Raw genomic sequence first — 16,166 nt, forward strand, 5'->3', positions numbered from 1 at the left:
TGAGCAGGGAGCCCGATGCGGGACTTGATCCCAGGACTCCAGGATCATGATCTGAGCCGAAGGCAGTCGCTTAACCAACTGAGCCACCCAGGTGCTCCTCATAACTTCCGTTTTAGAAGACTTTTTTTCTTTACTCAGTTTATGAAAATTGAATTCTTGGTTTTTTGTTTTGTTTTGTTTTTAAATTTGATGAGAGAGAGAGAGAGAGGGAACACAAGCAGGGGGAGTGTGAGAGGGAGAAGCAGGCTTCCTGCCGAGTCGATCCCAGGACTCTGGGATCGTGACCTGAGCCGAAGGCAGATGCTTAACAACTGAGCCGCCCAGGCGCCCTGAATTCTTGGTTTCTTTATGTATGTAAGTCCAGTGATTTGGAGAGTTTTATTTATGGGGCTTTGTAGAATAACGATGCCTTTTAAGAAAGACTGTGGACTACTACTGGAATATAAAGTCAGCTGACTGCTGTTGCCTGTCTTAGGCCCCTTATTAGAGCCAGATTTGAGTTGCAGAGAAAAAGTTGCTTCCTCACAGAGAGCCCTGAAATTCAGGTGCATCCTTCCAACACCTTTGCAAATGCTGATTTGGGATATCCCCCATTTGCACAAATAATACCTTAAATGCAGAACCATTGGTATATTTTTCAAATATTTGAGCCCCTTTTCTATCTCTGTTTACCTTTGTCCATGACTGTCTTTTTTTTTTAAATTTTTATTTATTTATTTATTTGACAGAGAGAGACACAGCGAGAGAGGGAACACAAGCAGGGGAAGTGGGAGAGGGAGAAGCAGGCCTCCTACAGAGCAGAGAGCCCGGTACGGGGCTCAATCCCAGGACTCTGGGATCATGACCTGAGCCAAAGGCAGACGCCTAACGACTGAGCCACCCAGGCGCCCCGTCCATGACTATGTCTTAAGGATCCCTTATTTATTAAGAGTCATGACTGAGTGTGGTCACTCTCACTGCTCAGAAGTTCCTCAGCCCTAACCAGAGTCCCGCTGTAAGCTGTGCTGCTCACCTCCAGTACTGTCCCTTTCAGTTCTGCCTAGCCGGGGGGACAGGGGAGGCAAAGGCCACGGTATGTAGGATACCATTTTCCAGTCAGATGGGCAGAGGAGAGTCTGTGGTCGGGCCTGTGTCCCACTTGGGCTGCTGTGATGGCTTTCTCCTCGCGGTACCCCCATCTCTGATGGGGGCCTCTTCACCTCTGTCCCCATTGCTGCAGAGCAGGCCCGTTGTCAGGTGCTCTTTGGATATGTTGTTTCCCCTGCTTAATCCTCTTTATTGCTTCCCTCCTGCTAACAGTAGAGGCCAAGGGGTCTTAGTGTGGCATGAAAGACTTGCTCTGTCGACCTCACACTGGATAATTTGGCAACAAGGAGCTCCCTTACCCCTTCTCTGCCCCCCAGAATGGTTTGGGAGGATTCCTCAGTGCTTTTTGTGCGTTGTACCTGCTTCTGTCATTGTACCTTGCACCTCGAGTTTCTAATTACAGCTGGCTCCAGCACTGGACCGTGAGCTTACCAATGGCAGGGCCTGGCGTGGCAGCCAGCACACAGTAGGTGCTCAGTGAGTATGATTAAGGCAATGCTCACACATAGTGTTGGCCAGGACAAATTTGGAAAGCTATTTCATTTACTTTAGGGAGTCAAAATTATGATAATAGCTTTGTGTATCTGTGAGGGGCAGTCAAGGACCAGGCCTCTGGAGTCAGGCTGCCTGGGTTCAGATCCCAGATGTGTGACCTGGGACAAGTTACTTACCCTTTCTGTGTCTCCCTTTCTTGGCCTGTAAGATGGGGCTAATAAAAGAAGTTTATCGTGAGGATTTTTTAAAAAAGATTTTGTTTATTTATTTGAGAGAGAGAGCAGGAGAGAGAGTGAACATGGGGAGGGGCAGAGGGAGAGGGAGAAGCAGGCTCCCCGCTGAGCAGGGAGCCCGACGTGGGGCTTGATCCCGGGACCCTAGAATCACGACCCGAGCCAAAGGCAGATGCTTAACCAACTGAGCCACCCAGGTGCCCCTGTCATGAGGATTAAATGAGATAATGCGCTCCTGAAGCTTAAGTGCTTAGTGAATGCTTTTAATGTTATATAGTGTTCCCGAAAACATTGTAGATGTTCCCCCTTTTTTTTAAGGATTTTATTTATTTGATTTAGACAGAGAGCATGAGTGGGGGCGGGGAGCAGAGGGAGAGGGAGAAGCAGAGTCCATGCTGAGCGCAGAGCCCAACCTTGGGCTCAATCCCACGACCCCGAGATCATGACCTGAGCCGAAATCAAAGAGTTTGACGCTCAACTGATGGAGCCACCCAGGCGCCCCTAGATGTTGCAGTTTTATAAACCCAGTTATATTTTAGATAAAGGGCATTTGGTATTTAAAAGGTTATTTGATGAATGTTATAAATGGTACCCCTGTTTTTCTAGTTAATCCAGATAGCAGTTCTCAGCATTTTCTTTGACAGCCTGCCCCACCGCAGCCCCCAAACCCCAGACCCACATACACACACTTAATCAGTTGTTAAGCCTGTAAATTCTGCCAGCAAAATGTCTCTGCCTTTCCAAGTGGTCCTACACACCCTTAGATGAGTCTTACTAAAGCACAGCTTCAGTCATGTTACATATTTTTAAAAACTCTTTAGGCAGCCTCTTGCCTGCTAGATTAAGTGCCGTGATGTTTTGGGGCCCTCAGAATGGCCCTGACCCTTTTCTAGCCTTATCTCCTGCTGTCCAGGACAGGCCTCAGGCTTCAGGCAGGCTGCCCCCACCCGCCTCTGCCGCCCAAGTTTCCCTGCACAGCCTTGGGTGGAGCGTGTGCCCCTCTGTACAGACTCGGCTGTTAAATGTCCTACTCTTTAAGACAACTCAAATGACACCTCTTTCTTGAGTATTTTAAAAAATCTCCCCAGCTAAGTGTGTTCCTCCCACCCTCTGCCTCCGACCAGCAGAACATGTTCCCTCCCAGTTTTCTGGATACCTGACTTACTCTCCTTCCCTGATCACAAGCTCCCCAGGGAAGAGACTCTGTCTTACTTATTTCTGACCCGTGTCCTTCAGCACTCAGTAAATATTTGAACTTTTGATTTGTTCTTGAACAATCTCACCACCTTCTCCCCGCTCCCTTCTCTAACCCGCCAGGATGGTTTGGCTGGTTGGGAAGGAAGGGAATGACAGTTACTGTGTGTGGCGAGCTGTTCTTCCAGGCTTTTTACACATATTCTGCGGTGTCATCCTCACTGTTTCCCAGTCGGGGACAGGTACTGTTAGTGTGCCTGATTTCTACACGAGGAAACAGATGGTGGGAGAAGTTCTGTCATTTGCCCAAGGCCTGAGACACACAACTAATAAGTAACCTAACCGGTATTCTCCTTTGTGTTTTAACCTGTCTTAGCCCCAAGTCCACACAACCTTATCACTGAAATAGACCTCCATGTAACAATTCCCACCTTCGAAAAAGAAACACCTGTGCCTTCTACTTAATAAATGCTCATAAATGTAGCTCAAGTAGATGTGTAAGGAAAAGAAATTATTGGTTTTTGTTTCTCCATTGAATTTTTCATTTGAATCAGGAGTAGATGACAACATAATCTCTGTAATGGTACATGTCGGGCATCCTGAATCCCCGATTCTTATATTTCCTTTCCCAAAGGTAAGAGTCCAGTTACTGTATTGATGGGGACGGGCTAGAGGGATGGGGGTTTTGGGAGGGAAGGGACTCACTGGAAGATACCCTTTTGAGCAGTTTGGTTGGAATTTGGATTCATTTTATCAGCTCTCATCCCATTTGGATTCATCTGATCTCCAGCCAGTGCACAGAGGGCAGTACTTCCCACCTTGAGTTGTGGACTCTTTCTCATTGATTCTGAGTAATTTCAGGTTTTTGTTACCACTCTTGAAAAGTCAAACATCTGTGGTTTCTGTTGTTTTCTTGAGGGACTGAAGAGTAACATAGTCAGAAACTACCTGCCACAATGCAGAAAACACTTGGCTGTTACATGTAGCATTAGACCAGCGGCCCTGCTGTTCTGCTCAACCTTCCATGAAGTTGACCCCTGTGTATAGGAAAGAGCCATGACTTTGTGGAGTCAGACAGCCTGGCTTTGAATGCTACTTTTTTAGTTGTGTGTACTTGGGTAAGTCAGTTCCAGTAAACTGTTTCCTCTCCTGGGAGACAGGATCATAGTACATCTTACAAGGTGGTTCTGTGGATCAAATGAAATAATACATAGAAACAATATAAGTGCCTGACACTTTGTAAATGTTAGTACCTCCAAAGCACCCTCCCCCCAAATAAGTGTAATGCATTGTCTTTTACTGTGTTTATTAAAACTTAGTAATTGTGCATTTTTTCAGTCTCCCTTAAGTGTTCAGAGCATTTTCTCATTTTCCTGCATGCTATGCCCACATGTGAATTTATTAGCTAATTATATGTTAGTAAAATGTGTACCAAACCTGTTTCTTCCTTTGTGCATTCTTGGAAAGTTGTATGGCTGTCAGAATTCCGAGGTTGGATCATGTGCCACACGCACTCATTTAGAAGGACCCTTTCAGTGAGTTTGGCTTTACTTGAAGCCGAGCACCCCGGTAATGACTTCCACATTTACCTTCCCTATCTTTACTGCTTTCTGCTGACTGGCTTGCTTGTTCTGATCAGGATCCCGGGAATTGATGTCCACCCGAGAAATTCCTGCCGATGTTCCAGCCTCCGTCTAGTCTGGATAGCTAACGGAAGGTGGAGGCCTTGTACAAAAGCCACCTTCTTAGTCTGCTGCCTATCTACCCTGCAGCGATGTTGACTTTTTTTTTTTTAAAGATTTTATTTATTTGACAGAGATAGCAAGAGCAGGAACACAAGCAGGGGGAGTGGGAGAGGGAGAAGCAGGCTTCCCGTGGAGCAGGGAGCCCGATGCGGGGCTCGATCCCAGGACCCTGGGATCATGACCTGAGCCGAAGGCAGACGCTTAACGACTGAGCCACCCAGGCGCCCAGGCGCCCGCGATGTTGACTTTTGAGAGGCTAGTTAACGCAGACTGAATTTACCATCTCTGGGTCTTTGGTCTGGCCCACTTTCTTGGTTAATTCACACGACTTGGCATTTACACGTGGACACCTGGGACAGTCTGTCTTTGCCTCAGAGCATTAAGTAACACAGTTTGGAGCTGACTTAAAACTTTTTTTTTTTTTCCCTCATAAATTGGGCCCTGAGCATCTTTCATAAATCAGGAATGTTTCTTGGAAATGTAATTCTCACTAAACTCAGTCCCAAGGGTACTTCTCTATAAAAGCACATTCTTGTTTGTTCTGTCATAACAAATGCATTTGATGATTGTAATAACATTGATCGAAACATGATTGAACAGGAAAGCGTGCCCATCATAAATAGATCAGTTTGATACTAATCCATGTTCAAAGCATAACTGGAGCTTTATGAAACACCAGATAGCTCTAGGAAAATTTTTATCATATTTTAAGCAAAATGTTCTAGTTAGCCATGAGTCTGAAGGAATCCCCTATTTAAAAAAAAAAAATGTCTGTCAAAACCTGAGGTGTTCCTATAAAAAATTGCTGATACCCACGCAGAGTTGGGATGGGGGAAGATTGTGACTTTCAGCCGTGGCTTACCCACAGTGTGATCCTAGGCAAGCCAGTGGGTTGTATTTTGATAGAGGGTTAACTATTACATGACACTTTTGATCTATTTTGAGTTTTATTAGAGAAGTAACAGAACTTACTACCACTTGTTGAGTTCCGTCCCAGACACTGCCAGATACCTTACATTTTCCGGAAACAGCAACCCTGTGAGATTGTTTTTACTTTATAGCCCAGTGGGTTGGGGCCAGGTGACGTTAGTATAGGACGCGAGGTTAGGGAGCTAGCTGCCAAACAGTGGTTGACGTAGGCCCATGTCTGATGGCACCAGTCCTCTTGCCGTGCCACTCAGCGGGAGACCAAAGCCCTCCTTGCTTTGGAACCTTTGTGTTTTCTTTCAGACATTTACAAATAAAGTTGCTTGGCATGTGGCTTCTAGGGATCCGAAAAACTTGCTTGGAATTACTGAAGCTTCTCATATTCACTAAACTGCCAGTTGCAATGATACTTAAATTTTTGCTCCTACATTTTGAGGTAAGTTATAGAAATTAAAGTGGAGTTGCTTTGCAGGTTTACTTAATTTTTAGATAGAGGTCAGATTTTAGCATTGATAACTATACATTAGGCTTATTGAATGTAGGAGCTTCGTTTAACGTGTGAAATGGAAGTCTGCTTCTCATGATGAGCACTGACTAATGTAGAAAACTGTCGAATCACTATATTGTGCACCTGAAACTAATATAGCATTGTCAACTATACTGGAATTAAAATTAAAAACAATAAAAATGATAAATCAAAAATAAATAAAAATAAAATGTTAAATGTAAACTGGAAGGAGAGCTTAATTATTGTATAATAAGTTATTGATAGGGCGCCTGGGTGGCTCAGTTGGTTGAGCGACTGCCTTCGGCTCAGGTCATGATCCTGGAGTCCCGGGATCAAGTCCCGCATCGGGCTCCCTGCTGAGCAGGGAGTCTGCTTCTCCCTCTGACCCTCCCTCCTCTCATGTGCTCTCTCTCTCTCTCATTCTCTCTCAAATGAATAAATAAAATCTTTAAAAAAAAAAATAAAAGGGGCCCATGGTCTTCCCCCCCACCCCGGGATCTTTCCTAGACATGTTTTCTAAGTGACTTAATGAGGATTTTTTTTTTTTTTTCTGTGCCCCTCCAAACAATGAGTCCCTCCTCCTGGCCTAAAGTCTGTTGGCAAGTGCAACTTTTTACCAAGTCGGTTCTGCGGGAGCATGGATTGCTCCAACTTGTTCTGTAGGGGCTCACATCCAAAGTACACTTCTACCCCAAGACTGCAATCCGTTTGTGTGGCCTGCTTGTTAATTCTTGCTGATGATGCTTGCTTCTTAGTGATTTGCAGTGAAGTGAAGCTTTATGCTAGGTGGCATGGTGAGAGCAAAGATTTTTCTAAATAAAGTTGGAACCAGAAGTTGTCCACATGTCACAGTAATGGCTGTCAACATATATTTCTGTCCTCCCCTTCTTACACAGAACGTGGCTTCAGGCATACACGGACGTACTGCTTCGGGTTGTTATTCTTTTAAATCTGTTACAAAATCCGCTTGGGCATAAGATACAGCAATATTTTATATGTATTTTACGTGTTGTTAGCAGGAGTGAGTTCTTTCTTGTTTTGTTATTAAAATAGTATCAGATGACACTGCTAAGGAATTGGTCCTTCCTAAAAATTTGTGTTTCTCTACTAGCAAGCTTTATGATGTCCATTTGGGCACTAAACATGCACTGAAGTGCAGGGTTTGATTGATTTGGAGTAATTTCTTTTTGAAAGAATTTGTGCCAATTCTTTTTCCTCTCCAAAAGAAATGGTTTTGGAGCATGGGCTCCTTGCCTAATGTCAATTCCATAAGGCTCGTGTGTGTGTGTGTGTGTGTGTGTGTGTGTGTGTGTGTGTGTGTGTGTGTGTGTGTGTGTGTGTGTGTGTGTGTGTGTGTGTGTGTGTGTGTGTGTGTGTGTGTGTGTGTGTGTGTGTGTGTGTGTGTGTGTGTGTGTGTTTGCCTTGCCCCCCTCCTTCTCCTCATAACTGGACTTTGCCACGAAGAAGATGTGTACCTATAATCAGGCATTTCTTTCCTTTGGAGGGTGATTTGTCATTCCAGACAGCACGGAGCAAAAGAACAGGCTTGAGTGGGGGGAAGGCGAAGTTATATAAACTTTATTCATAGTTAAATATTTGCTTCCAGGGAAGGTGAAAAATGCTTTGTACTTTTTCCTTTGGCTTTTTTCCTCTAAGAGAGCTTGTCATGCAACAACAGAAAAAAGTGGCCAAAGGCAGAAAAAACTCTTCTCTTTTCCCTGTTGGTTTGTTTTTATTGTAAGACAAACCTTTCATGTTTTATTGTTATGAAGTTTAAACGTGGCCTAGAGGTGCCAATCTTTAGTGGAAACAGCTGCAGAGTGGGTGTCCCCGGATCAGGTGGGACTTCTTTGAAGCACCATGTTGCCTTTTAAAAGAAATCCAGCATGTGAGAACTTGAGCCTGTAAAGCTCATCAGCGGCTCCACCGTTGCTAATCTCTCAAATAACTGAGATAGCTAAGTTTAAATCAAACATTGGCATTGAAAAAATCAGTTTCTGTATTATTTTTTTCTGAAGAGACCAGTCTTGTTATTTTGTGTCTTAAAAATACAGAGACGGTTGGGGCGGGGGGATCACTCTTAAGAATCAAAGAGGTAGCAGCCCAGTTGGAGACCATCTTTTGCTTAGTCCGAACTGGGATTTTGGTCTCAGACTTGCAGATAGGTGCCTTTGCTGGGAGCAGAACTAGGTGCTGGGCATATACCTGAGCTTAAGTGTCTAGGGTAAAGATATTTTGTGCTGTATTGATTGATGTTGAGACACTTCTCATCTCTGTGGTGAGTGATGCTGGTAGCAGTGGGTTACCATCATTCTTGGTCTACTCTTTGGAAAAGTTGAGCATCTGAGAGCTTTCTTTCCTTGGGGAAAAATAGGAGAGACAGGCATGGAGTCAGAGGGACAAGAAAAATGCTGAAATATTTTCCTTTTGGGCTTTTGATTTGTTTGCCAAAAAATTGCCTTCCAGATGGAGAAGACCAAAAGCTCTGATTGTAAGCCATTATGTTTTTACTGGCCTACCTCCCCATCCCATTGCCTGGTTTGAAATCTGTAAGCCAGTCCAAATCCTTTACCTCATTTTCTAGTACCAATTTACTGTCTTACTCATCTTCCAGCTGCAAGGGGGTGAGGCAAGTTGCTTTGAAATTGAACCCGGTGCCATTTTATAAACCGGGCAACAGCAGATTCTCGCCAAGGAGTATCAATTGAGATAGCTCGCATTTCTCTGAAGCTCTTGAATCTCACCTACCAGGTGGACTTGGGTCTGTGACATGTGTGGTAGGATCAGTCTGGGAATGAATCTGAACAAGCCCTTTTGGCCTTGTGCAGACTTGTTACTGGCCTGGTTGCCGAGCGTTCTGGGCTGTTGCGTGGGAAGCACAATTTGGTTTTTGGCTGTATCTTACTTCACTGGCAGTAGAAATCTTGACACTCCAACAACTTCCCCTTGGGAGGTAGTGATTGTGTCGGCGTTGAAATTGTAGGGGACTCCAGTGTCAAGACATAGTGGGTAGAGTGGCTTTGGAGTCTTGCAGACCTGGGCCCCGTTCACTGCTCTACCACTAACTAAACAGAGTACCCTTGAGCAAATTATTTTCTGCATCTGAAAAATGGGGGATAATACCGGATCAGGTTGTCATTTGGTTTGAAAGAGAATTTGGGGGCAGGGAGGGGGAGAAAATGGTGGGTACTCATGGGAAATACCAAAATGTTAGTTCCTTTTCCTTCAGATGATGTTAGCTTTGAACAGGTTTAACTAGTGTGGTCTGTAAGCTGCCTAGCTTTCCACCATATTATAAATGATATGGACATTAGGGTGACATGGGTGATTTTCAGATACTGCATTTTAGGGGCGCCTGGGTGGCTTAGTTGTTACGCGTCTGCCTTCGGCTCAGGTCATGATCCCAGGGTCCTGGGATCGAGTCCCGCATCCGGCTCCCTGCTCTGCAGGAGGCCTGCTTCTCCCTCTCCCACTCCCCCTGCTTGTGTTCCCTCTCTCGCTATGTCTCTCTCTGTCAAATAAATAAATAAAATATAAAAAAAAAAGATACTGCATTTTATTTATTTATTTTTTTAAAAAAGATTTTATTTATTTATTGGACAGAGACAGACACACAGAGAGAGGGAACAGAAGCAGCGGGAGAAGGAGAGGGAGAAGCAGGCTTCCTGCTGAGCAGGGAGCCCGATGCGGGGCTCGATTCCAGGACCCTGAGATCATGACCTGAGCCGAAGGCAGACACTTAACGACTGAGCCACCCAGGCGCCCCAAAGATACTGCATTTTAAAGTTGAGCACTAAACCTAATGCAGGGTCTGTTGGACAGGGGGCAAAGTCATGATTTGTAATGAAAATTCATATTTGTATAGGATGCAGTCATAGGAGAGGAACCTACACCGTGGCCGCATGTTTGTGGCACGAGAGAATGATAAGAAATCATTCTGAGTAAGTGGCATAAATATTTTCTTCACGCCACCATCAACTGGCTGGTTACATGGGTGGATGAAAACTGATGTGAATTAGCTTGCTTAGTTGTACCAAAGTTCCGTGTTTAGAGCGGAGAGGTCCCGTTGGTGACCAGGGAAGTACTTTTGAGTGTTTATACTGCAGTAGCCTAAAATCATGGTTAGACAGAGAAGAATCTCTTAGAATTCCAACAGCCAAAATTGGAAAACTATTAAGGCAAAGTGAGAATTGGGACTTTTTTGTGGTGCTTAATTGTAAAGAGGTTGGTTGGGGGCTCAGTTGGACCCTGGCGTAGACGCTTTGTAAAGAACCACAGAATACTCTGAAAGGTCTGAAAACAGTTGTCAAGTCTGAAAAACAAATATAAAATCAGACCTTGGCTCTCTTCCTTGGTGTGTATAACTTTTTTGATAATGGAAAAATGAGTTTACTTCAATATTTGGGACATGTATTATTATAGTATGGGGGGTGATTCCCCCCAAAATGGTACCACAGACAAAAAAATTTTTTTTAATGGTTCTGCATTCATTTTAACACTTTTTTTTTAAAGGTTTGATTTATTTATTCATGAGAAGAGACAGAGAGAGAGGCAGAGGGAGAAGCAGGCTCCCCGAGTAGCAGGGGGCCCAGTGCGGGACTCCATCCCAGGACCCTGGGATCGTGACCTGAGCCGAAGACAGACGCTTAACCGACTTAGCCACCCAGGTGCCCCTCATTTTAACACATCTTATGAGAAAGCTATATCTAGCACTCAAAACTATGATTACACCAATATTATTTAAGTTCAGGCCAAATTCATTTAATTAAATACATGCTTTGATTTTCTTAGCTTTTTTTTTTTTTTTAAACAAGTAATTGTGAAGGTAATATAGATTTAGCAAAAATTGTGATGGCAGCACTAGAATGACCAAGGTTTGAGAAATACTGGTAAAGATGAGGATCTGGTCTTTTTTCCCCCACAAGCTTAGGTTCCTGTGAGGTTTGATTGAAAATTAGGTATTTACTTTTTTTTTTAATTCTAGACCATTAAAATAGGCTTGCATTTGTTCTTTTATTTTGAAAGATAGTGATTGAAAATGCGCCATGAGTGAAAACGAGAGAAGGGGACTAATCTCCACATTCGGGGCTTTTGAGGAGACACTTTCCTTCTGTCTGAGGTCTCTGACTTGTGTCTGACATGTGACAGCCTTTGGGAATGTTCTGGATCACTCCTTTCCCTATTCCTCAAAAAGTAGCCATCACTCAAAATGCTAAACTGACAAGGGGAGCTTCCAGTTGACATTGTTTACAGTCTGATGCTCTGGCTCAGGCACCCCTACGGCAGAGGACTAGGAGCGCCCAAGGTGCCAGACGTTGTTTGCAAGCAGGGCCCCGGAGCGTCTGCTCAAGAACTGTCTCTTGGCTCCTTCCCCTACCCCGCCAGACTTGTCTAGACAGAATTGGGAATAAAGTTGCTCTCCCCTGTTGTAGGCAGAAGGACCGAAGGCATCTGTAAAGCCTCTGACGATAAGGTTAGAAATGAGAAAATCAACTTGGTACCAAATTATTTAAGAAAAAATTTGTTTTATAGATGTTTACATTTATGAAATGTTCATTTTACTTTTGTTAAGTTACTGTTACAAGATTTAACATGTTTTTCCTCCCTCTTTGTAGGTACTGGTTTTGGATTAGGACTTGTTTTCTCACTTACCTTCTTTAAAAGTAAGTGTGACTTTTGCCACTACCTTTTCAGCATAATGTCCTTGTGCGCGTTTTCTCTCTCTCGCACACCCACACACAGCAGGCACACTTCTGGAGGGCACAGCTGCGTGGTTGCCACCCTGTCCGTTTATGGGTGTAGGTAGGCCACAGTCAAAGGTGCTGGACAGAGAATGTGGACTCAGAAGAGGTCAGAGTGGGTTGGGCACCTCCAGAGTTCCCCCTGGGCGTTGAGTCAGGGTGCCTCATATCTTCAGTATGATATCATCTGAAAAGCCTGTACTTTATGCCAGTGAGTCATTTGGCCAAATCTGCATGCTCAAATATTTCTAATTAATTATAATTTTTTCTAAAGGAACTTGAAAATGAGTCTTGCTGGTCACAAAAACAAGTGGACCAAAAGTACACATGCCTTTTGGCCAGAAATTCTCCTAAGCAAAGGGCAGACAATATCCCTTTCATTCTGTGGAAGAAATTCTGAAATTTGGTTATTGAATGGAAGCCAAAGGGGTCATTTTGACCCCTTTCCGTGAAGAATCGGTGGGGGAATACATTACCAGAGAATCATGATACACAGTGCTGATGCAAAATCATCACTTAACGGTATTGGCATAAATAAGCTTTATGACTTACTGCAATCAAAATTCACTGATTCCATTTAAAATTCAAAGGTAGTATTTCTGTTAAGGTTAAGAAATTAGTTAAAATGAGCAAATGATTAGAACGTATATATAAAATTAAAAGGTTCGACTGTGTCCACTGTTTTCATATTGCACCACTCGTTAAGACCTCGAACCTAGCGGCATAGGTACTTAATAAATATTTACTGAATTGATAAATTCAGTAATAGACTCCCTTTCCTGGTTTTTAACTGTTGATTAAACATTGATAGAAATGTGCGGCATGTTGCAGTCATCAATAAGATGCATGCGAATATTTATTGAACCCTAAGCAAATAAATGTATTGAAGCCAGAGAAAAAGCTTTATCTTCTCTTAATGGTTCCTTATTGGGATTTTCCTTTTTCTGCTCACTAGGAAGAATGTGGCCATTAGCCTTTGGTTCTGGCATGGGATTGGGAATGGCCTACTCCAACTGTCAGCATGATTTCCAGGCTCCATATCTTCTACACGGAAAATACGTCAAAGTATGTATAGAACTGATATTTCTCTTTCTTTTAAAAACAATTTCTGCAGAGTCCCTGAGGAGTTCTTTGGAGCACATATAATTAATAAACGGTGTGTGTCATTGTGGCACCACTGAGCTCTTAATTTGCTCTTCGGCCTTTAGTGATGTTGACACCGCTTTGGTGCCTAAAGTCTGTCCTTTCCACTGTGGCTTGAGATACACCTGTGCATTCACGTATACAAGCTTATGTGAGCGAGTAGAATGGATGAACCTGCCTGGAAAAGTTTATCATCACGGTACAGTAGATTTATCTTCAATTATCTCCAAGTAGCACTTATGTTCAAGATCTCAGAGTGCCCTGTCAACATCTCACACATGCTCCAGCTAAACCTAAAGACAGCTAGGACTCAGCATTCTTTCACTTTTTGTTGAAGAGGGGAGGTTCTCCACTCTAAGTCCCATGTGATTCTGCTGAAGTCCTTGTCTACAGGTGGATTTTTAATAATGGGAACAGGATGAAAACCTGTGGCCCGCACCTCGGGAGGGAGAAGGTGGCACGTCTCCTGAGGTTCTTCCCATTGCCTTACTTTAGATGATTGGTTACTGTGGGGTTTGGGGGGAAAGGATCATGGGAGGCTGGGTGCTCAAGGACAGGGGTGGTATTTAGTTTTGTATCCCCAGGGCCTGGAACAAAGTAGACACTCAGATAAATAGGAAATGACTGAGTGAAGTAAACTGTATCTCCTATTAGATGTGTTTGTGGCCTCGGGCTTACTAAGGCACAGTCTTTGTAGCAACACCAGCTTCAGTGCAGAGTGTCCTGTTGCCTGGATGTGTAGATTCCTCTCCCTTCTGGGTCGTCCGTGACCTAGAGTCACTGTGATCTGGGCAGCAGCAGGGGACGAGGGGGAAATGCCCAGAAGCCAGGAGCCCGGGGTGTGGGTCCTGGACCACCCAACGCTTGCTTCCTCTGTGATCTTGAGTTTTCACTTCTGTCTATAAAATGAGGGTAATAATTTCTACCTACATGGTTGCTGTGAGAATTCAGTGTGAAAATGATTTTAAGCTGTGAGGTGCTGTATCAATAGGAATGTTGGCGGTAATAGTCGAGGCCAGCCCCGAAAGGGTGATTGACTTACCCATTGTTCCTCCGAAATAACAAGTAGAGCGGAAGAGGTGGTACCATCGAGTCGTCAAAAGCTGGAGCCACAAGGGTCACCAAAGCTCAAAGGACAGCCCCCACCACAGCTCAGTAGCCTCTGTCTTAGAACCCACTCAGACCACCCAGTGCCTGCTGGGCCCCCAGCCCTCGCGTGCTTAGCCAGAGAACCGGGAGCAGTGGGAGCTGTCTGGCTGGGGAGCCTGGCCGCCCTCTGCTGCCCTCCAGGTTAGTGCCCCATCCCTGCACCAGCGCCCGGGTGAGATCCTCACAGGGACGAGAAGAAGCGCAGCTGCATGGTACCAGAGCTGGCAACAGGCAGTTTCCACCGCTCCCTGACCCTTTGCTTTCTTGGCACCACAGCTGGATTTGGGGGAGAACAGAAAGGAGCCGGAGAGGAGCTTCAGGTCTTTTAATTGTTCAGAATGTTTTCATTGTTCCAGACCCAGCTGTCATGGATAGTGGCTCAGGGGTGATTATATGCGTATTATACATTTCATGGCTGGGAGCTACTGTGGAAAATATTGTTCCCTTTTAACAGCCTTGTGTGTACTGCTCCAAAGTGGCCTTGTAACTGTATCTGGACTTGAGTCTGTGCCTCTGGGTGGTCACCCTCCGTTGTCTGCAGAGGCAGGCACAGCACAGGGCTCTTTCAAGGTAGTCACCTCACGGTTGGGGCCTGTTGAGGGCCCCTCCTGGATGCCTCACCTTCCTGTTCTTTCTCGAGACCTCCCTCCCAGTAGGTTAGTGGGAGAGGTTTTCCTTGCCTTCCTCCAGCAGATGAGGAACTGCAGTCTTACTCTGGTTAAGAAGGTTGCCCGAGGGCCCGTCGGTGGTTGGCTGTTGGATTCCAGAGCCGCGCTGCGTCCTCCCATCTCTGATGAGTGTGAGGAAGAGCTGTGCGGGTGCTGACTCTGGTGCCCCTGTCCTCCCGCCAAGATTGGGGAGCCACTCTGGAGGCCCCGGGAGGGGTGTTCACAGTTCTCTTGGGAGACCGTTTTGTAAAGCAAACAGGGTGTCAAGGTTTGGGGCCCATGGTCCCTTGGGTCGGAGATGGCTGTCCAAATGCTGTCTGCACACTTCTAATCAGAGTGTCCTTACTTTGTAGGAGCAGGAGCAGTGACTTGCACCTGAGAACATCCCAGTGGGAGGAGAAGAGAAATCATGTTTATTCCTCAGGAATACTGACGTGCCCTGGAGTAAGCTGACATTCTTCTGTAACAATGTTATCAGTAACGCTTTAAACTCCAGCACACTGTTTATGTATTTGAAACGAAGTCTGTTTCTTGTTTTGTATTTTCTCTCTGGAAATTGCAAGGAGGTGGTCTTAAAAGAAATAAATTAAAAATAGGCAGCCCAGTGCATCGCCTGCCTTTCTTTGCCTGTGGTCTTTGAGCCTCAGGACGAGTGTATTTGCGCTGCCAGCCTCTGTAACCTCGTCCCCGCCTCGCAGAGCCTTCCCGAAACGACAGCCGTTGTGCGTCCCGCCTCCCTCATCCCCCGACGGGTAGTGTTCGGAACTGCGTCCACCTCACTCGGTGCTTGGAGCGTCTGCTGACGGTAACAGACGTCTTGAGGAGCCTCGCCGTAGCAGCTCCTTAGGATCCGTGTGTCCTTCTCACCAGTAGACCTGGCGGGGCACGTTTCAGCCGCACCTGCTGCACGAGGGCAGTGGCTTCTGTGGGGAAGGGTGTGCACGCGGGTGGTGTCCACGGCTCCCTCCATCCGTGGCATGATGTCCCGCAGCTTCAGGGGGCGGGGGGTGGGGGGCTTCGCCCTGGGGGGCGGGGTGAGCTAGTGGTGTACCCACCCGGCTGGAAGGCCACGTTTGGAGGTGATTTTATCTTCACACAGCAGCTGAAGGTTGAGGACAGAGGGGCTGCTTCTCATGCCCCTCCGTGAGTTTATTCCTTTGGTTTCACTTGAACCAGGGAGGCTGGACACAGAAGTAATATTGCGGCAATTTCTTCTGAAAATGTGTAGAAACCCGGAGGGAGCTCCGTCTTTCCTATTGTGTTTCTCTCTCCACAAT

At 45.4% G+C, this 16,166-nt stretch overlaps 1 protein-coding gene across 1 annotated transcript in view; it reads left to right on the forward strand.

Moving 5' to 3' along the window:
* MICOS10 (mitochondrial contact site and cristae organizing system subunit 10) overlaps positions 1 to 15,496 on the forward strand; it is a 30,856-nt gene extending 15,360 nt beyond the window's left edge. The window contains exons 2-4 of the mRNA XM_027582393.1: positions 11,804 to 11,851; positions 12,885 to 12,994; positions 15,243 to 15,496. Of these exons, the coding sequence (XP_027438194.1) occupies positions 11,804 to 11,851; positions 12,885 to 12,994; positions 15,243 to 15,257 (173 nt within the window). The 3' untranslated portion in view covers positions 15,258 to 15,496. The remainder of the gene's footprint in view (positions 1 to 11,803; positions 11,852 to 12,884; positions 12,995 to 15,242) is intronic.
* Positions 15,497 to 16,166: the final 670 nt, after the last annotated feature.

This window comes from Zalophus californianus, chromosome 4, assembly GCF_009762305.2.
Source record: "Zalophus californianus isolate mZalCal1 chromosome 4, mZalCal1.pri.v2, whole genome shotgun sequence".
Taxonomy (NCBI): Eukaryota; Metazoa; Chordata; class Mammalia; order Carnivora; family Otariidae; genus Zalophus; species Zalophus californianus.